The 24,277-nt window shown below is 38.6% G+C and overlaps 3 protein-coding genes across 4 annotated transcripts; all 3 read left to right on the top strand.

Annotated features, from left to right (window-relative positions):
* Positions 1-387: 387 nt before the first annotated feature.
* LOC145745643 (cilia- and flagella-associated protein 43-like) lies at positions 388-11,686 on the top strand. Its single transcript, XM_082563775.1, has 36 exons — positions 388-502; positions 836-1,089; positions 1,198-1,331; positions 1,463-1,596; positions 1,727-1,862; positions 1,960-2,107; positions 2,186-2,322; positions 2,432-2,623; positions 2,716-2,796; positions 4,722-4,882; positions 4,947-5,053; positions 5,116-5,346; positions 5,443-5,603; positions 5,696-5,836; positions 6,007-6,137; positions 6,314-6,450; positions 6,505-6,552; positions 6,615-6,784; positions 6,878-7,003; positions 7,071-7,161; positions 7,215-7,345; positions 7,403-7,582; positions 7,663-7,782; positions 7,865-7,954; positions 8,025-8,195; positions 8,301-8,397; positions 8,463-8,583; positions 8,641-8,779; positions 8,882-9,057; positions 9,172-9,345; positions 9,403-9,543; positions 9,610-9,769; positions 9,858-10,022; positions 10,079-10,195; positions 10,272-10,389; positions 11,277-11,686. Exons 1-36 carry the CDS (start codon positions 474-476, stop codon positions 11,444-11,446), a joined length of 5,019 nt encoding a protein of 1,672 aa, XP_082419901.1. The 5' UTR covers positions 388-473; the 3' UTR covers positions 11,447-11,686.
* A 1,449-nt stretch (positions 11,687-13,135) lies between these two features.
* LOC145745644 (A disintegrin and metalloproteinase with thrombospondin motifs 6-like) lies at positions 13,136-22,016 on the top strand. Of its 2 annotated transcripts, none has more exons than XM_082563777.1 (22): positions 13,136-14,987; positions 15,057-15,475; positions 15,546-15,717; positions 15,787-16,031; positions 16,192-16,275; positions 16,598-16,737; positions 17,136-17,179; positions 17,356-17,461; positions 17,695-17,835; positions 17,932-18,073; positions 18,144-18,251; positions 18,357-18,566; positions 18,793-18,895; positions 19,002-19,138; positions 19,208-19,331; positions 19,563-19,646; positions 19,724-19,887; positions 20,000-20,138; positions 20,304-20,433; positions 20,759-20,963; positions 21,037-21,213; positions 21,289-22,016. In XM_082563777.1, the coding sequence occupies exons 1-22, from the start codon at positions 14,888-14,890 to the stop codon at positions 21,547-21,549; spliced, it is 3,435 nt and encodes a 1,144-aa protein (XP_082419903.1). In that variant the 5' UTR covers positions 13,136-14,887; the 3' UTR covers positions 21,550-22,016. The 2 variants fall into 2 exon arrangements, with proteins under 2 accessions (XP_082419903.1, XP_082419902.1); XM_082563776.1 differs by lacking the exon at positions 18,793-18,895 and adding an exon at positions 18,637-18,739 and having other exon boundaries at positions 13,139-14,987.
* A 78-nt stretch (positions 22,017-22,094) lies between these two features.
* Positions 22,095-24,259, top strand: LOC145745645 (A disintegrin and metalloproteinase with thrombospondin motifs 6-like). Its single transcript, XM_082563779.1, has 5 exons — positions 22,095-22,346; positions 22,512-22,641; positions 22,968-23,172; positions 23,246-23,422; positions 23,498-24,259. The coding sequence occupies exons 1-5, from the start codon at positions 22,160-22,162 to the stop codon at positions 23,756-23,758; spliced, it is 960 nt and encodes a 319-aa protein (XP_082419905.1). The 5' UTR covers positions 22,095-22,159; the 3' UTR covers positions 23,759-24,259.
* Positions 24,260-24,277: the final 18 nt, after the last annotated feature.

Genomic DNA, 24,277 nt, shown 5'->3' with positions numbered 1-24,277 from the left:
GACGTCGTATTGGTATGCAGTTTCGCTATGACGTCATAACGCGTAGTGTCACGCGCGCCTAAGTGGAATTTTACACAAACTTTAAAACGACTTTTAAGGTTAAAGGAAAAGTTGAACTTGCAAATCCAAATTAAAGTTGTTTTTGTTGGCAAATGTTTAGGTAATTTTTGTTAATTTTCCATTATTGGGTAGCTACAAAATATGTCAAAATAATGAATATTTTTTAATTATTTTATTAAATTTATTTTAATAATTTATATTGTTTTATTTTGTGGATAATTTAACTTATTTTTAAGAAATAAAAAACAATTTTTTTGAGGATAATTAAAGTATTTACCCCCTAGAGGCCGCGCTTTTGTTCCCAAGCAACCTACGTCACAATTGTGTGTTATTTCGAATTGTCGAAGATTTTCTCGTTTTTATTTTTGTCTTGCACGTAAAAAAAAACCTTTAATTAATTGTGTTTATTTATAATGGAGGAATACGGGCAATTAAGTGTCAGGTATGAACTAATTGTTAAGGTTTATATTTTGCATGAAAAAGTTTTTTGGAGTTCTTAAAGTTACTGTTTATAGGAACAAAAAAAAACGAAAATCTATTAGCGTCGTCCGCCAAGTTTATAAAATGCGGAATTGCGGAATTTTTATAACCCTACCCTAATCTTCTCTTGTACATTCCGCCCTTTCCGCATTCGTTTTAGTACTACCCATTTAAACCGGCGGACGACGCTAATAGAGATCCGAGTTTTTTTGTTCCTATAAACAGTAACTTTAAGAACTGTCCGACTGTTGATTTTGCTTCCCAATCTTATTTTGAACATTAACATTTTCTGTAGCTGGGCCCAAGGATATAAAGGCGATGAAATATTTCATGTCGACGAACAAAATGTTTGTTTTATATGTGGAACCACTGTTAAATTCACCAGTGTTTTCGATGGAGTTGAACAAATATTTCATGGACCGGGGAATGGGGTCAACAAACTTGCAACTGCTTCCACTTGTGGGTTGTTTGCTGTCACAGAAATCGGACTTTGTCCTCGAATTTTTGTGTGCAAGTTTCCATCAATGGAAATTGTTCAAACTTTAAAAGGTAAACATACCAAGTTTTGTTTTTATAAGTTTGCACTTCATATTTTTTAAAAGTAAGCTCTGTAAATATAAATATATAGCTTTCTTATTTTTTTTGTGTTTTTGTAAGATGGGGCTGAATTGGAGTACATGCAAATAGCATTTTCACAATCGGGGAATTACCTTGCAGCTTGTTCAGGGGTCCCCGACTTTAATCTGATCGTCTGGAACTTGAATTCAGGTTCTGTTTACTGCTCAGAAAAGGTGGGGATTTAATTCTATTGACGTGAAATATACAATCTTTATTTCTAATTTTTATTGAAATAATAGATATTCATAGCTTTGTGGTCACATTCTTGAACTAACGAAATATTTAATATTTTTTTAACTTGTAGTTGACCTCTGAAGAAAGGGTCATCTCATTAAATTTCAACCCCTTAAACCAACGTCAATTGGCTATCCTTGGGCTCAACTCTGCCACCTTGTGGTCGATTGAAACTTGCAACGATGTCGCGATGCTTAAATCAAGGTTAGTTAAATAAATTAAAAGGGGTTCAACTTTAATTTAAATACAAAAATCAAGTTTTGCGATGGTAACAGTTAGTTCTATGTTAAAAAAGGAGTAATAGTCTGTAATACAAAATATTTGAACTTTGCAGGAAAATGGAACTCCCAGCGAGTGACGGGACCATCTTAGGGGAGGTTTCAAGGTCGGGGACAAGGTTGGACTTCCACGTTGATCTTCCAACCTCCACGAAGGCCGGGCTCATTGGAGATGATGTGGAGAAATTTCAGGTTTCTGCTTTGATAAGAAAATATCTTTCACCACAGTCAATCTTCCTTTATTTTGAGATAAAATATTGATAATAAAAGTTCAATGTTTTTGTTGCAGGCTCCTGAACAGCGACATCCTCGTGTCAGTCCAACTTCACAGATATGGTCAAAAAAAGGGGAGCTCTTAGTGGGATGCCAGGATGGCCAGATGTTCATGGTCGATCCTGCCACGTGTCACGTGACACTTTTACTTGGTGGCATGTCAGGTATGTGTTTAACATCATCACTCAAAAGTATAATAGTTACTTTTATTTTACTTTAATTGAAACAAAAATATTGCTCAGATATCATCTTGTCCGGTGAGATAGTTGAAGGAATGTTTAGCTGCATGGGACTTAATTCTCAGGGACTTTATGCAGGTGGGATAGATGGAATATTGAGGGAAATAGGCATCAGGAACAATCAGATTGATATAAGAGAGGTAAAAACAAGTTTATTATTATTAATCTACCGTGTGTGTTCTAATATAAACCTTTTATTAAATAAATTGTTACAAAATAAGGTGGAAAAATTGTTGGAACTTTGTTTAGATCCAACAAACAGAAAATTCCATCACCACTTTAACCTTTGATCCTTCGTCCTTCAACGACCTTGTGTATGGCACAAGTGCTGGCAAGGTTCACCGATTTAACCTGGTTGCCAACGACAACATGTTGTTGAGTGACACTCACACTGGGAAGTTTGTTGGGTTGAGCTACTTTAGTGGAGGAAGGTTTTTGGTTGTAAGTTATTTGTGGATTGTTTAAATGTTTAAACTTTAGCTGTTTTGATGTTGAATAAAAAGAATCTTGATGTTAAAATAAAAGTTTTACAGACAGCAAGAGAAGATGGAAAACTCCAAGTTTGGGATTCTGAGGCTGGAGATCTTGTCACCAGTTGGTTTCTGGCCACAAAGGTGAGTTGTAACCTAATTGTGTTCATGACAAGTTGTGGTTACTACTGTTATGGCTCCATGTGTGTGGAGACATGTTGTCCACAGGTCATAGCTGTGACTTGTTTTCGAAGTAGTTGTTGTAACTGTTTTGTGTCACATGTAATGGCAGTGGCACGTTGTCCAAGTAGTTGTTAAAACTGTTTAATGTCAGAGGTCATAACTGTACTTTGTTTTTAAAATAGTTGTTGTAACTGTTTTGTGTCACATGTAATGACAGTGGCATGTTGTCCAAGTAGTTGTTAAAACTGTTTAATGCCACAGGTTATAACTGTACTTTGTTTTCAAAATAGTTGTTGTAACTGTTTTGTGTCACATATAACTGCAGTGGCATGTTGTTTAAGTAGTTGTTATAACTGTTTTGTGCCACATGTCGTGTCAGTAGCATGTTGTTATACCTGATTTGTGCCACAGGTCATAGCTGTGGCTTGTTTTCAAAGTAGTTGTTATAACTGTTTTGTGCCACAGGTCGTGTTAGTGGCATGTTGTCCAAGTAGTTGTTATAACTGTTTTGTGCCACAGGTCGTGTTAGTGGCATGTTGTCCAAGTAGTTGTTATAACTGTTTTGTGTCACAGGTCGTGTCAGTAGCATGTTGTTATAACTGATTTATGCCACAGGTCATAGCTGTGGCTTGTTTTCGAAGTAGTTGTTATAACTGTTTTGTGTCACATGTAATGGCAGTGGCATGTTGTCCAAGTAGTTGTTATAACTGTTTTGTGCCACAGGTCGTGTTAGTGGCATGTTGTCCAAGTTGTTGTTATAACTGTTTTGTGTCACAGGTTGTGTCAGTAGCATGTTGTTATAACTGATTTGTGCCACAGGTCGTGTCAGTGGCATGTTGTCCAAGTAGTTGTTGTAACTGTTTTGTGTCACAGGTCGTGTCAGTAGCATGTTGTTATAACTGATTTGTGCCACAGGTCGTGTCAGTGGCATGTTGTCCAAGTAGTTGTTGTAACTGTTTTGTGTCACAGGTCGTGTCAGTAGCATGTTGTTATAACTGATTTATGCCACAGGTCATAGCTGTGGCTTGTTTTCGAAGTAGTTGTTGTAACTGTTTTGTGTCACATGTAATGGCAGTGGCATGTTGTTTAAGTAGTTGTTATAACTGTTTTGTGCCACAGGTCGTGTTAGTGGCATGTTGTCCAAGTTGTTGTTATAACTGTTTTGTGTCACAGGTTGTGTCAGTAGCATGTTGTTATAACTGATTTGTGCCACAGGTCGTGTCAGTGGCATGTTGTCCAAGTAGTTGTTGTAACTGTTTTGTGTCACAGGTCGTGTCAGTAGCATGTTGTTATAACTGATTTATGCCACAGGTCATAGCTGTGGCTTGTTTTCGAAGTAGTTGTTGTAACTGTTTTGTGTCACATGTAATGGCAGTGGCATGTTGTTTAAGTAGTTGTTATAACTGTTTTGTGTCACAGGTCGTGTCAGTAGCATGTTGTTATAACTGATTTATGCCACAGGTCATAGCTGTGGCTTGTTTTCGAAGTAGTTGTTGTAACTGTTTTGTGTCACATGTAATGGCAGTGGCATGTTGTTTAAGTAGTTGTTATAACTGTTTTGTGCCACAGGTCGTGTTAGTGGCATGTTGTCCAAGTAGTTGTTATAACTGTTTTGTGTCACAGGTCGTGTCAGTAGCATGTTGTTATAACTGTTTTGTGCCACAGGTCGTGTCAGTAGCATGTTGTTATAACTGATTTGTGCCACAGGTCGTGTCAGTAGCATGTTGTTATAACTGATTTGTGCCACAGGTCGTGTCAGTGGCACGTTGTCCAAGTAGTTGTTGTAACTGTTCGTGTCAGTGGCATGTTGTCCAAGTAGTTGTTGTAACTGCTTTGTGTCACAGGTTGTGTCAGTAGCATGTTGTTATAACTGTTTTGTGCCACAGGTTGTGTCAGTGGCATGTTGTCCAAGCTGCCCAGTAATTGTTCTTGGAACCTCGGATGGCAACTTGTTGTACGTTGATGCGAGTTCTTTAAACTCGGAGGAAGTTGATCTGAGGTTGGTTTCCAAGATGAGGATGCATCATGGAGCCGTCAACTTGCTTCAGTGAGTTTTAAAGTGAACTTATGTGGTTTCTATAAAGTTTAACTTTTACATTATTATCCACAAGATACGACAATGTTGGCCAGTATTTGTTGAGTGCATGTTCGGAGGAAAGCAAAGTTTTTGTCATGAAATCAAAACCTTCCGAAAACTTTGAATGCATCGGATATATCGGTAAGATTTGAATATTTAGGGTTCAACATTTGGTTTTCTGACAAAAGTTGTTTTTTTTCTAGAATGTAATGGATTGGTTAAAGATGTAACAATCACCCCATTGTCCTCTGAAGCCTCAATAATGGGCATTGTTACAACTCCATTGTTACTACAATCACATGAATTTGAAGAAGTGGTTGAGACTGTGATGTCAGAATTTAATGTTTCCAATCAATTTGTAGTGTTTACGCTGAGCAGTGAATTAATTGACAACCCTGAAAACCATTACCAAAGTTTAAGACACAATTTTAAAGGTTTTTTGTCGATATTTTATTAACTTAAGTTTTGTAAATTTATTAAAGTTTCAAAACCCACAAATAGTAAAATTACTAAAATCATTTTTTTCACAGAAACTTCGATCAATTTTTGTAGCTACGATCTTTCTGTTCCGATTGAATCGGCAATTGTTCAGCCAAGTGCAGACAAACTTGAAGTTATTGCTTTATCCTCGTTCGATAAAATGTTGCTCAAGTTTAAACTTCCAAAAAGAAGAGTTTCCCAATCTGACGAGGTTTAAACAAATTTATTTCATTCTTTAGCTGTACATGGACTTAACTTATTATCACATAATTAACACCACATCTTTAATATTGTGTTGATCAGGATCAAATATTGCACAAACCCACTTCACACCACGATGGCCACGACCTGCTAGGGGGTAAATTGGTTTTATCCTCACATGGAACTTGGATCGCTTCATCTTCGATGGATGGAAACATTATTGTGCGGGATCTTAACAACTTGGTATGACTTAGTTTTTAAGTGGTCAACTTTATAATGAGTATATCATTGTAAAGGAATTTTAACTTGTTGGATGTTAAACTTTTCATGTAGTAGCATTAGAAGAAAAGGGCTTTTGTTTGTTAAAATAACTGTTTTGATTGCCATTTACTCATAATATTTCAACATTACAGGACAGTAAAGTTTCTTTACTGGCCCACTCCTACATGGAAGGGGGAACAAGGAGCCTCATCTTCTCCCCAGACTCCAACCAAGTTGCCTCCATCGGACTTCAGGATGATTCCCTCATTGTCTCAAGTTGGGAGTAAGTTCTACCTTGTTTAAAATAAGAATGGAGAATATTGCTTTTTCAACCACCAGAGTTGTTTAGTATTTGTTAACTAAAGTGATTAACTGTATTTGTCATTTTTTTGTTATGGAATTGTTACTGGTTTGTAAATATCTTAAATAAAATTATTTTATGAACAAATTTGTTGCCAGGTTCACCTCGAAAGGACGAACTGCTCACAGTTTAGCTCTGGACCACGCTCGAGTGTTGAACATGAAGTTGAGGAGCTTTGTGGAGCAGGAGAGTGAAGTGCTAAGTAACATGGATGAGTGGACTCAAGTGAAGAGAGGTAAGTTAAGTTAACTCGTGAGTTTTTATTTATTAACTCACTAAACTTTTTTAGCCTCAGCTGCTTCCGAGAACCCAGATGATGCAACAACAGAAAATAGACGTAAGTTTTATTTGGGTAATTACATTTTAAAAAACAATAAATTAATGATTATGACATCACAGCTGGCTCTGCAGGAGTTGGTAGTGACATCACAATGACCCCAACTCCAAAGCCCTCTAGTGATGCGACATGGCTGGACACTAGGGGCATCCTTGCATCCAAGGAGGAGAACCAAAAGTACGACGAAGTTAAACGAGATTTGAGGAAAAATATTAAAGACTTGAGGAAGACCGTGAGTTTGAGACCAATTTAGAAAAATGTTGTTTCACAAAGTTAATTGTTTTAATTTAGTTTTTTTGTGTTAAATTTTTTTATTTTTTGTCAGATTCTTGATATGATGAAAACAAACGAAAGCTTGCCAGATTTGGAGAAGTTAAAACACGAAGAATTTAACCTCGATGCTGAGGAACAAAAACGGATGCAAGCTACCCAAGATAAAGCTGTGCAGGAGGTAATCACTATTTGCTGGGTTTGTAGTAACTTGTTTGTGAGGTTTTATTTTATTTATTTCCCTGCAGGCACGAGAAGAAATCAAGTTTGAGAACTTGGCTCAACAATATTTGACGTACTTGATCAAGAAAGAATGTTGGGATAATATGGTCGTTAAAGGTTTGTTGCATAATAATGATGACGACCTTGTTTTCATGTTGTTGTTGTTATAGGTCGAGCATTAAAGAATTTTCACCAAACGATGTCAGTAGTCAACTACCCGATGATGGAAACCACAAATGAGGATAAAGTCTTGCTCGAGAAGGTCACAAGGTCACGGCAAATTGAAATCGAGGAAAATTTGGTAAGTTATTAAATTTATGTTTTTTAATTTGAAATCAAAAATTAAAATTAAACTCAGGTGCGCCAACAAGTGGTGGAAAAGTCCAAGAAAGAGGATGATGAGGAAGTGGAACCGACAACGGGATTAAGTCTTCATGGGAGCCTGGGACCGAACTACAACGGAGAAAACCAACTTTTTTATTCCCAGTTTGAAATCCACACAAGAGAGGAGAAGATTTCTCAAATTATTTTGCTCAAGGTTTGTTTAAAAGATTTTTATTTTATTGTTTAAATTGGGTTTAGATTTAAATTACAATTTTGTATTAAAATAAACTTCAGGATGCAATCCGAAGAATCAAGGAAGGTTTTAATGAGAGTTTCAGCAACGTTTATCGCAACAAAGAACAAGAAATAGCGAGAATCATGGAAAGAAATGTGAGAATCAGGATTATTATGGAGGTATGTGCATCAAATGTTGGGTGGTTACAATAACTTTTATGGAGGGTACATTGCTTTATCACAACTTGTTTTTATTTAACAGGAGCTGGGGATTGACACCGGTTCGCTAAAAGAGTTTTCTTTGGATGACGAAGAAATGCCGGAAAAAGTTTTCGTGGTCTCAGATGACGAGGTTTAAATTTTTTATTTAGTGGAAAAGGTTAACGGTTTAGCGTTTCATTTATAAACTTTTGTTGTTTTAGGTGAAAGTTGAAAGAGTTTTGAGTGAGGAGCAACAGAGAGAAGAGGAAGAAGAGCAGAGAAAAGAGGAGGAAAGAAAGAAGGCAGCAAAAGGAGATAACAAGAGAGAAAGGGGATTGATGGACATGATGGGAGGAGTGCTGGAGGTTAAGAAAGAAGACATGTTGAAGCAGGTAAAATTTGGTTCGATACTAATCTCTGATTAGCATTAAAATTATTACATTTTAGTATTTATGTTGGTTTGTGTTAAAATAACTGATTCGGCCTATTTGTAACAGGACATTCTACCTCCTGATTTTATGATGGAAAAACTGGAAAAAGATTGGACAGATGAAGAGAAAAAGTTGGCCAAAGAGCACGAAAAAAAACTTAAAGGTCGAGAATAAAACTTTTAGTGTAAGTGGAATTTAAAACTTTAAAGCTAACCTAAACTTTAACAGAACTTCAAGAAGAGAGGGAGAAATATCGGAAGAATTTGGAGAACGAGTTAAAGAAGTTGCAACAAAGTAATTTGGATGGGATGTCAGGTTTCGACGACTCCCTTGTTCAACTCTTTAACAGGTTTGTTGTTGTTGTGTTAACTGTATGGTGTTAAGTTTAATGTGGTTGGTTCTGCAGGAAAGTCAAGACAGAGATGGTTGTGAACCAGGAGGAATCAAAGATCCTGAGGTTGACGAACTCGATCTCAACTTCCGATGACTTGAGTCTGCATGAGAACCACCTCAACTCACTGATGAAGTCAACTCAAGTGATCAAGGTAAGTATTGTGGTAAAACAAGGGATCTTATCTGCTCCACATGTTCTTAAGTTACTGTTTTGGTATTTTACCTTAATCAGAATTTAACAAAACTTTTTACAGACGATCACCACTCAGTTGGAGGCCGATATTCGTGAGAAAGTTGACGAATATCGTGAGGTTTACGACAGTTTGGTCGCCGAGGATAAAATATTTGATCGAGGTTTCAAGCGAGAATTTTCTGACGTTCCTCTTTCGATTTCTGATCAACTTTATAAACTTTTTAAACGCAGGCCAAGGTTAAATAAATGTTTTAAGTGTTAAAATGTGGTAGTTACAAACAACCTTTAAAGTTTATTAGTTAGGAATTATTTATTTACTCTGAATAAATATTTAAAATCAAATTTTTTTAGACCTCAGCGTCAAAAGAACCCGCAGAGTGAGGCTGGTAACTTAAACCCATATGGGGATGGTGGCACTGTTGTGACACATGCCACAGACCCAGATGCCATGGCAGAACTTGATGACGAAGTTAACATGCCAGAGGGGGTCGATTCCACGCTTTGGGGGAGACTTTGTGAAGCAAGGTTTGACTTTTCATTTACCTCTCTTGTAATATTTATAAAAACAATTTTAATTTAAAGGCGAACAAAAGTCGACAGTGAGCTGAGAGTGAAGCAAAGTTCCCAGATTCTGACAGAAATGTCTCAATATCTGCAAAACCGGCAGAATGAGGATGAAAAGTTGAATCAAAAACTGGAGGATCTGGTTAAACAGCAAAGCAAGTAAGATTAATAAATTGAACTGTTCCGGGTGTGAAGGCATTTGTAATAACTCAACTTCATTCACAGATTGATCGATGACTCGATGAAGAACGGTTTAAATGTTGAAGTTCAACTCTTACTGAAACAAGGTCAAGTTGAAGTTCTGTCCGGTCCATTTATTCCAGATTATTCGGACTCGATTCTTGTCCATAGGGGGGTGGTAGAGGATCTTAATGGAATAATTAGGGTTAGTTGTTGTAGACAAAATATAATTCAGAGCCAAACCATGACAATTTATGTAAGACTTTGTTTTAAGTTGGGTTATTCTTTCACAGACACTTGGAGAAAGCAAAGTTGCTGCGATGACGGAATCAAAAGACTTCAAGAAGGGGATCCACCTCCTGGAGTGGGAACGGAAACGGATGATCATGACGATGGAGGATCTGCACAACAGAGCTCGTCATATTCAGATGCTTAAACTCACCAAGGATCTACAAGCTGTGAGTTGGGTTATAATTGTTGGTTTATAAACATTAATCTTTTATTATTTGTTTAGTTTTTGAACGAGGAAAACCAGCAAGCCAAACAATCGAAACAAATCCAAGTTCTAGAACAAACTTTAAACCTGCAAGAAGAGGAATTTAATAAAGCTATAAACAAACGACAAATAAAGGTGTGTCATAGTAAGGTTCATTGTTACTTTGTAGTACAACAATCACTTTAATTATACTCTTGTTATGTCATCACAGATTAAAGAGTTGGAGCGGAAGATCCGCATGAAAGATCACGAGAATCAGGAGTTGGACAAAGTTTTGGAGGAACTTCACGTTTCCGTCTCTGAACGGAAGAATATTTGTGATGTCAACGGTGAGTCGTTATTATTGCTTAACAGCCTGCTCAGTATATTTGTTGCTTGGCCCTGAGTTGTATACGGGACCATTTTTTCCTCTAGTGCAATTAATACCAGGGACCATTCTCTTCTATGGTTCAGCTTACACCAAGAACCAGTTGCTTCTCTGGTGCAATTAATACCAGGGACCATTCTCTTCTATGGTTCAGCTTACACCAAGAACCAGTTGCTTCTCTGGTGCAATTAATACCAGGGACCATTCTCTTCTATGGTTCAGCTTACACCAAAAACCAGTTGCTTCTCTGGTGCAATTAATACCAGGGACCATTCTCTTCTATGGTTCAGCTTACACCAAGAACCAGTTGCTTCTCTGGTGCAATTAATACCAGGGACCATTCTCTTCTATGGTTTAGCTTACACCAAGAACCAGTTGCTTCTCTGGTGCAATTAATACCAGGGACCATTCTCTTCTATGGTTCAGCTTACACCAAGAACCAGTTGCTTCTCTGGTGCAATTAATACCAGGGACCATTTTCTTCTATGGTTCAGCTTACACCAAGAACCAGTTGCTTCTCTGGTGCAACTAACAACAGCGACCATTCTCTTCTATGGTTCAGCTTACACCAAGAACCAGTTGCTTCTCTGGTGCAACTAACAACAGCGACCATTTTCTTCTTTGGTTCAGTTTACACCAAGATCCATTTGCTCCTCAAAAGCAATTAATACCAGGGACCATTCTTTTCTATGGTTCAGCTAACACCAAGAAACATTCTCTTTTATAGTGCAAACTACTCCAGGAACCAGTTTCATATTTGGTTAAGCTTGCACGAAACGCCATTGCAGCTTACACCGGGGACCAGAGATTAAATATTACGAACCCTTTTAACGACTTTAACGTTTTCAGCGAACGAGCGAGCCAAGAACACCGTGGATCGGAGGTTACGAGGAATTGTTCAGAGGAGGAAGTTGGTGGACCTTGCTAAAGCCCAGGCACAAGAGGTCGCTGTGCTGCGCGCAGAAGTGGAACGACTTCGGATGAAGACTTTTCCCGCGCTCGTTCAAGTCGAACGATGACGTCATTATCTTGTTATGACGTCATAGTAGTTTTGATTTTTTTTATATTTTTGCTATTTTTATTAAAGTTTATAAAATATTATTTTTAATAAAACCACGAAATTTTATTTTTTGCTTTTCGTTTAGGTTTGGTTAAAGTCGCAAGTTGGCGCCAGAGAGCGGTTTGGTTGGGATAATAATGAATTTAATTTCACTTAAAACAAATTCATTTAAATTTCTCTTATTTTAAAATTATACTTGAACATAAATATAAAACAGAAATGATAAAGTTGGGAGGGCGGGTTTCGAACCTCAAATGTCAGATGAACGATTAATTTTGCCGAAACTCGTGCGCAGCGGGGAACCTGAGGCTTAGGCGAGGCTTTTGTGAAGTATTTTGTGGCAGAGATTTAGAGAAAAGTTTGCGTTGGTGTTAAATACTTGATGCAGTCTTAAAGTTATTTTAGTTCGCCAAGTTCTTAACTTTAAAGTTTTTCGTGACCCAAACTTTATTTAGTCACAACTTGTCGCGGTTAAAGTTGAGTTGAGTTATTCCAGATCTGTTCGTTTCTCTTATGACGTCATAATAGATATAAGCACGTGTTGATCTACAGCGAGTTTGTTAATTTATGATTTGTGCAAATAACCATTTACGTCATATGACGTCATTAACTTCCGGGTTTGTGGGAAGGCGAATTATTTTAAACCGTCGTGACCTGAAATATTTGAAATGAACGAAAGTTAAAGTTGTGAGCGGGGATCGAACTAGTGACCTTGAGTACATTCAAACTAGGCACAATCAATGTTTTGTGAAGTTTGTTCAAGGATGGGTAGAAGTGACGTCACTGTGTTTGATGTTTGGGCAACTTTTGTTAATGTCGCTTTTTGTTTCACACAACGTCGCAGCAGAGCAATATGTTTGTCTGTCATAATGATGTCATAATGCGATCTCTAGAACTTAGCAATATTTTTTGAAAGTCAAAAGTTCGAGTTTTGCGGCTAAAGTTCTAGGAAGTAAAAATTAATCAAAATTCCGTAATCTTGTTTTAATCGCCACTTCGACCACAATTACCAAGTGTGACGTCACAGAGTACACAACAAAGCACCTGTTGTTGTCGTATTTGATTTATAACCGAAGTTCGAGAAATTGGGGAATTTGTGACTCAAATGCAGAATATGATTTGATGATTCATTCAAGATATTATGATATGCTGCAAACCACGTGCCAGAATAACTTGTTTTTCTCAAGTACGCGAAGTTAAAAACACAAGTAACAAAGTATGCTAGGATAAGTTAACAACAGGTCACAAGTAACAAAGTATGCTAGGATAAGTTAACAACAGGTCACAAGTACCAGGGTGCAGGTAGTTGTCAACTCGCGTTCATTGCCGAACTAAAACAAAATTGAAAAGACTTTATTAATAGAAAGTTCGTAACTTTTATTGAGGCCTGAATCACTACAAACTAGAACGTGGCAACAATGAGGCCATTATCTCTAAGATCACCTGTATAAGCTGAGAGAAAGGTCTAACCATTACGTCATAATCCCTGTTTGTTTTCTGTACTTGTAGTAGACTAACTCATTGTTACAGACAAAGCTTCATTATCACAACAAAATTTTAAACAAATTAAAATTTTTGCTTTCAAGTACCAATTTCTTATCGCTAGAGGACGCTGCCACATAAATTATTTGTCATTCATAAATCGAATGTTGCAGAATAATTTGGTCACAGAACAGACAATGGGGCATTGTTGCCCAAAATAACTTCGCATTTGACCCGCGACCCAGCGCATGTTTAGTTTTGCCGAATTGAAATTTTTGTCTTTTTTTGAATTTTTTTCTAAACAAAGTTTCTGACGTGCTTTGTTATACTTGGTTACTTCAAAGATAGTGATTCAAAGTAACTTCGCTTATGACGTCATAATTAAAGGCCTCCTAAGCCGCGGCTAACCGACACACGCGTTAACCAAATCAACAAGTGACGTCACAATTATATTTTTAATTTCGTTGATTGGATATTTTGGGTTGGACTTTGTTTAGAAATTGAATTACGACGAAAGTTTCTATAAACGGACAGTGACGTCATTAAAATTCTTTTATCCGTTCATCTATTCGGCCACAAAGCATCTATTGTGCAAAATTTAGGAAAAAAACTATTCGATTTATGACGCAACAGAGCCACGTTTTAGCTGACAAATAAACATCGGTGTTTGTTTTAAATATTGTTCATTTTTTATGGATGCGTAGTAGCTACGACATTTGTTACGTCATAAAAGAGCGGTTCCATGAGCACGTGACACTTCACGCTAGATCGAGTTACTTGGAAACTTTTTTGGACACCGGTCGTCGTTTCTCAGTTTAAATCATTGTTACATTGAACGTGTTACATTATTGAATAAACAAAGGTCATTGTCATCGTATTGACCGAATAATCGTTCGCGTCGTGTCGTTCGTTCTCCACCGAATTCTTTTTCTCATTTGTTTCCAATCACGAAGTGTCGTGGGTGGCAGAAATTGTTCTACAGCTGCATCTACGTTGTGATATGCGAACCAATATTGACGCCCCCCCCCGTGTTCGTTTCAAATAATTTATAAATAATTAGCGAGTTCGTGGGTGGTAGTCACGTGACCTAGCGAGCTCAAGGTTATCGGATTATGACAAAACAAACGAACTTATTGTTTTGATTAATACGCGCCGTTCACTAGCCCGAAACTTTGGTCACGTGACTTTTTTTATGAACCAGTTTTCGCGATTGTTACGGGACAATCGCTTTCTAAGTTGATTGTTCGTGGAAATTGGGAGATTTCGAATGTGATAAACTTGGCTACTATGACGTAATACTGGTAGACGAAAAACAAAATACCTCTGAATAATTAGGAGTTGTTTCTATGACGTAACATATAACATTACAGACGAGGCGTCTAACTAAAAAGCATTGTGTAAATATAGAAAGATTATTTCATTGTAAGCGAGAGAACAGGTGGAAAAAGGGAGGAAAAAAAAAAAGTTGAATAAAGTCTACTTAACCCTCGATAGTTAAGGTTGTAATCAGGAGACAAAGTTTTAAGAACTTAACAGAGTTTTAACAGAGTTTTAACAGAGTTTTAATCTTCGGGAAAGTGTATTCGGTAATCAGGGTAGTCAAAATGTTTAAGTTAAAAAAGTCAAATTTCAAATAAAAAGATTCGCGTTCAGAATAAAGACAGCTTTGTTACCATCTTCGATTCAGGACAATGCTTCTCTTTATGACGCCGTAAATAGACATGACGTCATTCCTAAATGTTTGCCTTTTTACCTTAAACAAGTTTTTTCGTTTAGCTGTATGATCAAAGTGATTTTAATTTATTTAACTTTTGTGGAATTTACAACAAGAACAACGCGCAAGAAACCTGACTGGTTCATGTAGAATATCTTCCAGTTTAATTTATTTATTTATTTAATTATTTAACAAATTATTTATATGATGTCTTCACGTTTTATTCAATTTGTCGCTGCTGTTGTGATGTCACTGCTTGTGACGTCATGGGCTTTAAAAGAGGATCTAATATTGCGCCGCCAAGGTGAGTTATTCTAGCGAACTTGAGTCAATATTTGAACTTGAGCGAGTTTTCAAACAAGTTTGTTTTTAGAAATGTTTGAGCGAACTCTAAAAACTTTTAACAACTTCAACGGAGATCTGCATCGGGTATTTCCCCGAAGAGTGACCCGAAGTGGGGAATTTATTGAACACGTGACTTTGGGTCCACTTTCCAGCTCCGCAAGTGGTGGGATTGTAAAAAGAAATGTCAGGGAAACACCTACGACACCAAGAGACGAACACCACGAGGTCTTCTATGATCTTGGAGCCTCAAACTCACCACTTGACGGAGCTAAAGTTCACGTTCGAAGAAATTACAAACTAGTTTCCCAAAACTTTGCGGTGGAGGAAAGATCACGTGGTGGAAAGATAGTGTTACGTCATAGTGATGTAGAAGAGTGTCATTACACTGGAGTTATCCACAACCATGAAGGTTACTCCAAGGTCGCACTCAGCGTTTGCAACGGACTGGTAAGTAGAAAAGCTATAGGAGGGTAACTTGCTTGAATTGTGTTACTTATTACGTCATAATATGTTACAGCAAGGCGTGATCTTCAAGGACGACGAGATGTTCTTTATCGAACCAGCATGGAACCACACGAGCGAGGACAAAGAACAATCACATGCCCACGTCATAATGAAGAGAAGCGCCCTCCAACATCTCGGAGAAAGGAGGAAGAATAAGGAGGACCTCGGACACTGCGGGTTTTCCGGTGAGTACTACGTCATAGGTACGACGACAAGTGTTGTGATGGAATCTAGTAACTCTATGATTGGTTTAGATCAAGAGAAAGGGGAAGCACCTTGGTGGAAAATCGATCCCAGGAGCTCCAGAACTAACGATGAAGTCAACCATCGTACGAGCGCTGGTCGCTCCCAAGCGATGAAAGAGGAGAGAAGTGAGAGGAGGAGGAGAAGTGTGAGCAAAGAGAGGAATGTTGAGTTGATGGTCGTTGCTGACAAGGCTATGGTCAGTTACCATGGACAACAGGAGGCCGAAAAGTACATCCTCACCATCATGAATATCGTGAGTGTGACGTAATAAGACCATTAAAGTTAATTAGGGGGGGTTGTTGGTTCTAGATTGTCTTTTTATAGATTGTTGTTTTAAAGAAGCGACTTTCTTTTGTTGTTTTTGTCCCAAATTAGAAGATGTTGTTTTCTTAATTGTTTCCCTTAACTTTAAGGTTGGGAACTTGTACCACGATGCAACGATTGGAAATGCTGTGAACATTATTGTTACCCGAATCGTTCTACTCACAGAAGACCAGGTTGGTTGTTTGTGCGCTTTGCGGTTCGACTGTGTTTTTGGATTAAGCTTTGTTAAAGTTTAAGAGAGATTTTAAAACAAATCTTATATAGTGTTGTAAAATAACTTGAAGATTAAGTTTCTTTGTTGCCTTATTTGCGACTAGATTTGATCGTGAGATAGCTCAGCCTGATTTGGAATAAGCTTATTTACATTAAACATGAAACATGCGTCAACGCTAATTAAGCTCCGAAAAAAACAAAATTTGTAAAATGTCTTCGTCGTCTAATTATGGAAATTCTTTTCGCGCCCAATAACATTGTGACGTAATAATTGTTATTTAGCCCGACCTTCACATTAGCCATCATGCCGACCAATCACTGAACAGCTTCTGTAGATGGCAGGCAGGGATCAACATCAATGGATCTAGCGCTGCAAGTGACAGTGGACTAGCTCACCACGACAACGCCGTCCTCCTTACTGGGTAAGTTGTCAACAAATTAAGTTGATTATCGCGGGCTTAGAAGGTTCGGCGACCTTAACGCGATGTTTACTCGGGTTTTAATGATGTTCAGACAATCGAGGATATTTGCACTTTTGTTTGTTCAAGTTTTGCTGAGTAAATCTCAGCGAAAGTTTTTTAATTTATCGACTTGCTGCTATTGCCACACTAGTTTGCCCCCCGGGCCTAACTAACAAAGCGGAACGTTCTAAGATTACGTCATTCTTAAAACAGGAAGAGATGTTTAACCAAGCGTGAAGTATGCTTTAACGCTGACGTCATTTTTGTTTTGTTCGAATTTTTAAGCCGAAAACACCGCGTTGTGTAGATAGTATTTTAATCCATTTTGACGAAATAATTAACTTTAATTGTGTTTGCAGTTATGACATCTGTACCTTTGAAAACAAGCCATGCGGAACCCTAGGTAAGTTTAAACATTCTTTTAACGTCATAATTACGTCACAATCATATTGTTTTGAATGTGTATTCAGACGCCTTTATTCTCTGTGTAAACTGATTGTCATTGAACTTTTAAGTGATTTATCAAAGGATGAAAATTGTCCGCGTTGACTTTCGTCTCAAAACTTCAAATTTTTTTAGGTTTAGCCCCTGTTGCTGGAATGTGTGAATCAGAGAGAAGTTGTAACATAAATGAGGACACCGGGCTTTCTTCGGCATTTACTATTGCTCATGAGATTGGACACAAGTTAGTTTCTTTCCTTGTGTTAAAAATAACAATAACTCAATGTTGGCCTTAAATTAAATATTAGTCGAATAATTATGTGGATAGACCAGGGCACTTGACTTTAATATTTACTTGCGTGCTAATAAAACGCGCAGGTGGTAGTTAAGGTTGTAATTGTAGCCCTAGTAGGAAACCAGACCGTTTACGAGCTTAGACAACAGCTTCTTGGACTAACTAAACATTTTACCTTACAGCTTTGGCATGCAACATGACGGGACACATAACGACTGCGGAGAGGACGAACCAGCTCAGATGATGGCTCCAAGGTTAACTAAAGGATCGAAACCTTTCACCTGGTCCCGGTGCTCGAAGAAATACATTACCTCATTCCTCGAGTAAGTTGGGCTTTATATTGAACCTGGTTCATGTTGGGTTAATATTAAGTTGGTTTTTATTGTGTTGACCCTTTTAACTTTATTTTACCCCCACAGTTCAGGCGCGGGGGATTGCCTCCTGGATTCACCCCCTCTGAGGGATTTCGCCTTCCCCGAGGACCTCCCTGGTCAACTTCACGACGCCGACGAACAATGTCGATTCCAATTTGGTCCACAGTCGCGCAAATGTGTATTCAGGGTATATGACGTCATAATTCGTATGATCATATGTTACGTAACATCACAGCTAACTTTACATTGTTACGTAGGATGTGTGCAGCGAGCTTTGGTGCAGAAATAAGAACGGAGATTGCGTCACAAACAGCATTCCATCCGCTGAAGGAACGTCTTGTTCAGTTCCAGGCATTAGCAAAGGGGTAAGTGTGACGTAACAAGTGGCCCCATTAGCGTTTGTTTCATGTCAAGTGGAACCTTTGAAGTAGTGATATCTATGACGTAATAACAGAGTGATTGTGTTGCAGTGGTGTTACCGCGCTAATTGTGTTCCATTCGGGTTCCGAGCGGGCTCGGTTGATGGACAATGGGGATCCTGGAGCTCCTGGGCGCAGTGCTCCCGGACTTGTGGCACCGGGGTCAGCTCAAGTGCCCGAAGTTGCGACAACCCGGGACCGGAACATGGCGGAAAGTTTTGCATTGGGGAGAGAAGAAGATATCGATCTTGTAATACTCAGGTATGTGTTACGTCATAATGTGTTAATTGTTTTAAGTTATTCTTAAAATTAACGTTGAAATCCGTTTAAGGAATGTTACGGTGGGTCACGTGACTTCCGTACAGAACAATGCGCGAATTCAAACAATATTCCGTTCCAGGGCAAATATTACAACTGGATCCCTAACTTTAGTGGTACTTAAACCTATTTTATGCTTGCGCTTATTTGCTTTTGCTTGTGCTTACAGCCTTGTCCGGGCCCCGCGAGCGACTTTAGACAAGAGCAGTGCGCCAAGTTCGACAATGAGCCCTTCCAGGGAAAATATTACAACTGGAAAGCTTTTGTCGGAGGTACAATATTTAAACAAATATTTGCCTGCTTTATACGTGAGCTTAGCGGTTACTATTGCTTATCAGGTTGTGTTGTTCCTGGTAATAATGGTGTATTTATATTCAGGTCCACAAGTAAAGACTTGCGCCCTTAATTGCTTGGCCCAAGGCTACAACTTCTACACAGAGAGGGCCTCGGCTGTTGTTGATGGAACGAGATGTTTCGCCGACTCACTCGATATGTGCATCAATGGCGAGTGTCACGTAAGTGGTCTTTAATGTGAAAAGTTAAAGTGTTTATCCCGGAAATTAAACAAATATTGTTATCTTTAGCATGTCGGTTGTGATCACGTGCTACATTCGGACGCGATTGAGGATAAATGCCGGGTATGCGGGGGCGACGGGAGCACGTGCCAGACCGAGGCCGGAGTTTTCAACGCGAAGGTTATGCATGGACGTGAGTAATCCTTTAATGAAATATTTTTAATGCAACGAGGAACTCAAAATAGAAATTATCGTTTAATAAACAAAACGTTTTGCTGGGTTTGGCTAGGGAGAAATTATGGTTATGTTTACTGATCGTTAACCGATTGTCTGGTGACGTCACATTAAGTTGTAAACTATGACGTCATTGACCGCACCCTCAATGATTTAATTGCAAATAATAATCGATCGTTAACCTTTCTAGAATATCATCAAGTCGTTACGATCCCAAAAGGTTCAGTCAATATCTTCATTCAGGAACTTTCAATATCGCGACAGAATTATATCGGTAAGCATCCAATATCAAATATTTACAAACTGTGTTCTTGTTGTTCATGGTGGTAATAAAAACAATCTTTAACCCAGCTTTAAAGAACCGAAGAAACGAGAATTACATTAATGGAGAGTGGACGATAGATTGGCCTCGTAAGTTCGAAGTCGCAGGGACAACTTTCTCGTATGAGCGGCCCGCGTTCGAACCCGAAACGTTAAAGGCTGTGGGGCCGACAACAGAAGATCTTATTGTTATGGTAGGTTCGCTGTTTGAACTTTTGTTATAATTTTAACTTGACTTTTGTTATAACTTGGATTATGAGCAACTTGTTGAGAGTTAAGTAGGTCAAAGTTATTTTTATTATTTAGATTCTCCTGCAAGAACCCAACAAGGGGCTCAAGTACGAATACAATGTCCCGATAGTTCGGGAGGGCTCTGCTGACGTAGAGTCGGCTTTCTTGTGGGACCACGAAGATTGGACCCCTTGTACTGCGTCGTGTGCTGGGGGTAAGACATAAACATTCCGAATATAAGTGATTACGTATTATAATGCATCGCTTGTTCTACTTTCACGATTTCTTACAATCTGGGCCTTGTGTAAAATCATAGGAATTAGAACGTTGTAGGCTTAGCGGGCTTATATCTTAGATTTAATCTTTTATATCGCTGCAGGCACTCAACGAAAAGCGGTAATATGTCGCCGAGTTGATGATGATACAACAGTCCAGCATAGCTACTGTAACCCGAACACAATGCCGCTTGAACAAATACAATCTTGCAACGCTGAACCTTGCCCACCTCTGTAAGTTAATTGTAGCAGAAAATTTGTAGGATTTCAATTATCTTTGTTTTTGGCCAAAATTAGGAACTTAGTCGGAAGCTGAGGTGAATGTAATGCGGTAAATAAAGATAATAGTTCGAGGAATATCTTTTGTTTACTTGTTACTATCTTAAGTCGTTACCGGTTCGATAAGTTCTGACAAATTGTTAGCTGGGTGGTCTCTCAGTTCATTGGTTTGGCAGATGAATATAGTTTCACCTTCTGTTGTTAGGATTTCTTAAACACTGGTTTAAAAGTGAACCAAATAAATATTAATTTCATTAATTAAAGTTTTAATTATTTTCAGGTGGTCTTCCGGTTCCTGGTCAGGTTGTTCCCGGAGCTGCGGGGGCGGTCACCGGACTCGTGCGGTTGTCTGCATGAGAGCGCTTACGAGCACCGAAGAAGAGGTCATCGATCAACGATACTGCACCGACTCTCGACCGCGCTCTAGCGAGTCTTGTAGCGAGGAAACGTGCCCCCCTCAGTGGTCGATTGGAGAGTGGACTCAGGTAAATATCGTGACGTCATAGTTGGTTGATTGTTGTAATATACGTTCAAATGACGTCATAATTTTATTTTTAGTGCAAGCCAAGTTGTGGAGCCGGATGGAAAACAAGAAAGGTGACTTGCAAGTCAGCTAATATGAGAGAAACTTTGCCGAATGATCGTTGTGATGTGATGCAGAAACCCGTCACTCGGGCACATTGCAATAACGAGCCCTGCCCACCCCCTCAATGGAGATATAGCAAGTGGGGAGCGGTGAGTTTAAATCCTTCTACATTTGTTTGCTTTTTCACTGAAAAACTCTTGTTTAAACCCAGTCTTTTGTTTTAGTGTTCAGCGAAATGTGGGCGAGGTCAAAAACGTCGCAGAGTGGTGTGCTACCACCGGGGGGCGCAACGACCCCATTCCGAGTGTTCTGATTTGCCAAAACCGCGTTCTATGCAACCCTGCGAGACACCATGCGGAAGTCCGGAAATTGAAGTGTGCGAGGACGACCCCAAGGTCACATACTGCCCTCTTGTGCTCAAGTTCAAGTTTTGTCACCGTGATTACTTTAGGAAAATGTGCTGCACTACTTGTTCCAACATCTAACATCGTTGTAAGATAACGAAGGTATCCACACTGTTCATAGTGATGTCATATTGACGTCATCAATCCTGGTTAAGCGAAGATTACGTCACAAAAAGTGGTGACGTAGTTAGAGTCGAGGTCGTGCCAATGTTCCAGCATATCTGTTCGTTTTTTTTTTACTCAAACGGGTTGATCCCATTTGCTTCGCTTTTTTATTTATTTTTGTTTTATATTGTTGTTGTCATGGTTACTAATAGACAGTTTTCCTGCTGTGCAGAAGACTTGCTGCATTAATTTTGCTATACATTTCTTTTTTTAACAAATTTCCAGTTAATCTAAATAAAAAAATCTGCAGAACAAAGTGTAAAACTTTAAACCGGTTATTTTTAAAGGCAAACTACGTCTTAAAACTTTTTTATGTGGAATTTTAATACTTCTGAGTTCTGTTCATTACACTATTCGTTTCTTGATGGGGGATAAACTAAAAATAAAATGATTAAAATATTAAAAATATTTGGAAACCCTGATTCTGTGATTTTTTTTTATCAAAATAAGTTTCGGTTTTTAGCGATGATGTCACTTTCTGTTGACAAATTTTAGGTTAAAGTCTGTTTTACGTACGTAGTTTGACATGTGGTTGTTAGTCATAATGGTGCAAATGTTGTCGGTTGTATGTTGTCAGTTGGCATTCAGACAAGCATTCGGACGCTTTACAGTCTGTCAATGTCCCGATAGTTGGGAAGGCTCTGCTGACGTAGAGTCGGCTTTCTTGTGGGACCACGAAGATTGGACCCCTTGTACTGCGTCGTGTGCTGGGGGTAAGACATAAACATTCCGAATATAAGTGATTACGTATTATAATGCATCGCTTGTTCTACTTTCACGATTTTTTACAATCTGGGCCTTGTGTAAAATCATAGGAATTAGAACGTTGTAGGCTTAGCGGGCTTATATCTTAGATTTAATCTTTTATATCGCTGCAGGCACTCAACGAAAAGCGGTAATATGTCGCCGAGTTGATGATGATACAACAGTCCAGCATAGGTACTGTAACCCGAACACAATGCCGCTTGAACAAATACAATCTTGCAACGCTGAACCTTGCCCACCTCTGTAAGTTAATTGTAGCAGAAAATTTGTAGGATTTCAGTTATCTTTGTTTTTGGCCAAAATTAGGAACTTAGTCGGAAGCTGAGGTGAATGTAATGCGGTAAATAAAGATAATAGTTCGAGGAATATCTTTTGTTTACTTGTTACTATCTTAAGTCGTTACCGGTTCGATAAGTTCTGACAAATTGTTAGCTGGGTGGTCTCTCAGTTCATTGGTTCGGCTGATGAATATAGTTTCACCTTCTGTTGTAAGGATTTCTTAAACACCTGGTTTAAAAGTGAACCGAACAAATATTAATTTCATTAATTAAATTTTTAATTATTTTCAGGTGGTCTTCTGGTTCCTGGTCAGGTTGTTCCCGGAGCTGCGGGGGCGGTCACCGGACTCGTGCGGTTGTCTGCATGAGAGCGCTTACGAGCACCGAAGATGAGGTCATCAATCAACGATACTGCACCGACTCTCGACCGCGCGCTAGCGAGTCTTGTAGCGAGGAAATGTGCCCCCCTCAGTGGTCGATTGGAGAGTGGACTCAGGTAAATATCGTGACGTCATAGTTGGTTGATTGTTGTAATATACGTTTGAATGACGTCATAATTTAATTTTTAGTGCAAGCCAAGTTGTGGAGCCGGATGGAAAACAAGAAAGGTGACTTGCAAGTCAGCTAATATGAGAGAAACTTTGCCGAATGATCGTTGTGATGTGATGCAGAAACCCGTCACTCGGGCACATTGCAATAACGAGCCCTGTCCACCCCCCCAATGGAGATATAGCAAGTGGGGAGCGGTGAGTTTAAATCCTTCTACATTTGTTTGCTGTTTCACTGAAAAACTCTTGTTTAAACCCAGTCTTTTGTTTTAGTGTTCAGCGAAATGTGGGCGAGGTCAAAAACGTCGCAGAGTGGTGTGCTACCACCGGGGGGCGCAACGACCCCATTCCGAGTGTTCTGATCTGCCAAAACCGCGTTCTATGCAACCCTGCGAGACACCATGCGGAAGTCCGGAAATTGAAGTGTGCGAGGACGACCCCAAGGTCACATACTGCCCTCTTGTGCTCAAGTTCAAGTTTTGTCACCGTGATTACTTTAGGAAAATGTGCTGCACTACTTGTTCCAACATCTAACATCGTTGTAAGATAACGAAGGTATCCACACTGTTCATAGTGATGTCATATTGACGTCATCAAGCCTGGTTAAGCGAAGATTACGTCACAAAAAGTGGTGACGTAGTTAGAGTCGAGGTCGTGCCAATGTTCCAGCATATCTGTTCGTTTTTTTTTTACTCAAACGGGTTGATCCCATTTGCTTCGCTTTTTTATTTATTTTTGTTTTATATTGTTGTTGTCATGGTTACTAATAGACAGTTTTCCTGCTGTGCAGAAGACTTGCTGCATTAATTTTGCTATACATTTCTTTTTTTAACAAATTTTTAGTTAATCTAAATAAAAAAATCTGCAGAACAAAGTGTAAAACTTTAAACCGGTTATTTTTAAAGGCAAACTACGTCTTAAAACTTTTTTATGTGGAATTTTAATACTTCCGAGTTCTGTTCATTACACTATTCGTTTCTTGATGGGGGATAAAATAAAAATAATTAAAATATTAAAAATATTTGGAAACCCTGATCCTGTGATTTTTTTTTT

This window comes from Corella eumyota, chromosome 3, assembly GCF_963082875.1.
Source record: "Corella eumyota chromosome 3, kaCorEumy4.1, whole genome shotgun sequence".
Taxonomy (NCBI): Eukaryota; Metazoa; Chordata; class Ascidiacea; order Phlebobranchia; family Corellidae; genus Corella; species Corella eumyota.
Note: the sequence above shows the minus strand (reverse complement) of the source record. Positions and strands in the feature narration are given on the sequence as shown.

Excerpts from the sequence above, each read along its gene's own strand:
- LOC145745643 (XM_082563775.1), top strand. The coding sequence starts at position 474 with ATGGAGGAATACGGGCAATTAAGTGTCAG. Across the intron at positions 9,058-9,171 it reads CTTTTTAAACGCAGGCCAAG|ACCTCAGCGTCAAAAGAACC; the intron begins GTTAAATAAATG and ends AAATTTTTTTAG. Across the intron at positions 9,346-9,402 it reads GGGAGACTTTGTGAAGCAAG|GCGAACAAAAGTCGACAGTG; the intron begins GTTTGACTTTTC and ends TTTAATTTAAAG.
- LOC145745644 (XM_082563777.1), top strand. The coding sequence starts at position 14,888 with ATGATGTCTTCACGTTTTATTCAATTTGTCGCTGCTGTTGTGATGTCA. Across the intron at positions 17,180-17,355 it reads CAAGCCATGCGGAACCCTAG|GTTTAGCCCCTGTTGCTGGA; the intron begins GTAAGTTTAAAC and ends AAATTTTTTTAG. Across the intron at positions 19,139-19,207 it reads GCATCAATGGCGAGTGTCAC|CATGTCGGTTGTGATCACGT; the intron begins GTAAGTGGTCTT and ends TGTTATCTTTAG.
- LOC145745645 (XM_082563779.1), top strand. The coding sequence starts at position 22,160 with ATGTGGTTGTTAGTCATAATGGTGCAAATGTTGTCGGTTGTATGTTGT. Across the intron at positions 22,642-22,967 it reads GCTGAACCTTGCCCACCTCT|GTGGTCTTCTGGTTCCTGGT; the intron begins GTAAGTTAATTG and ends AATTATTTTCAG. Across the intron at positions 23,173-23,245 it reads CGATTGGAGAGTGGACTCAG|TGCAAGCCAAGTTGTGGAGC; the intron begins GTAAATATCGTG and ends TTTAATTTTTAG.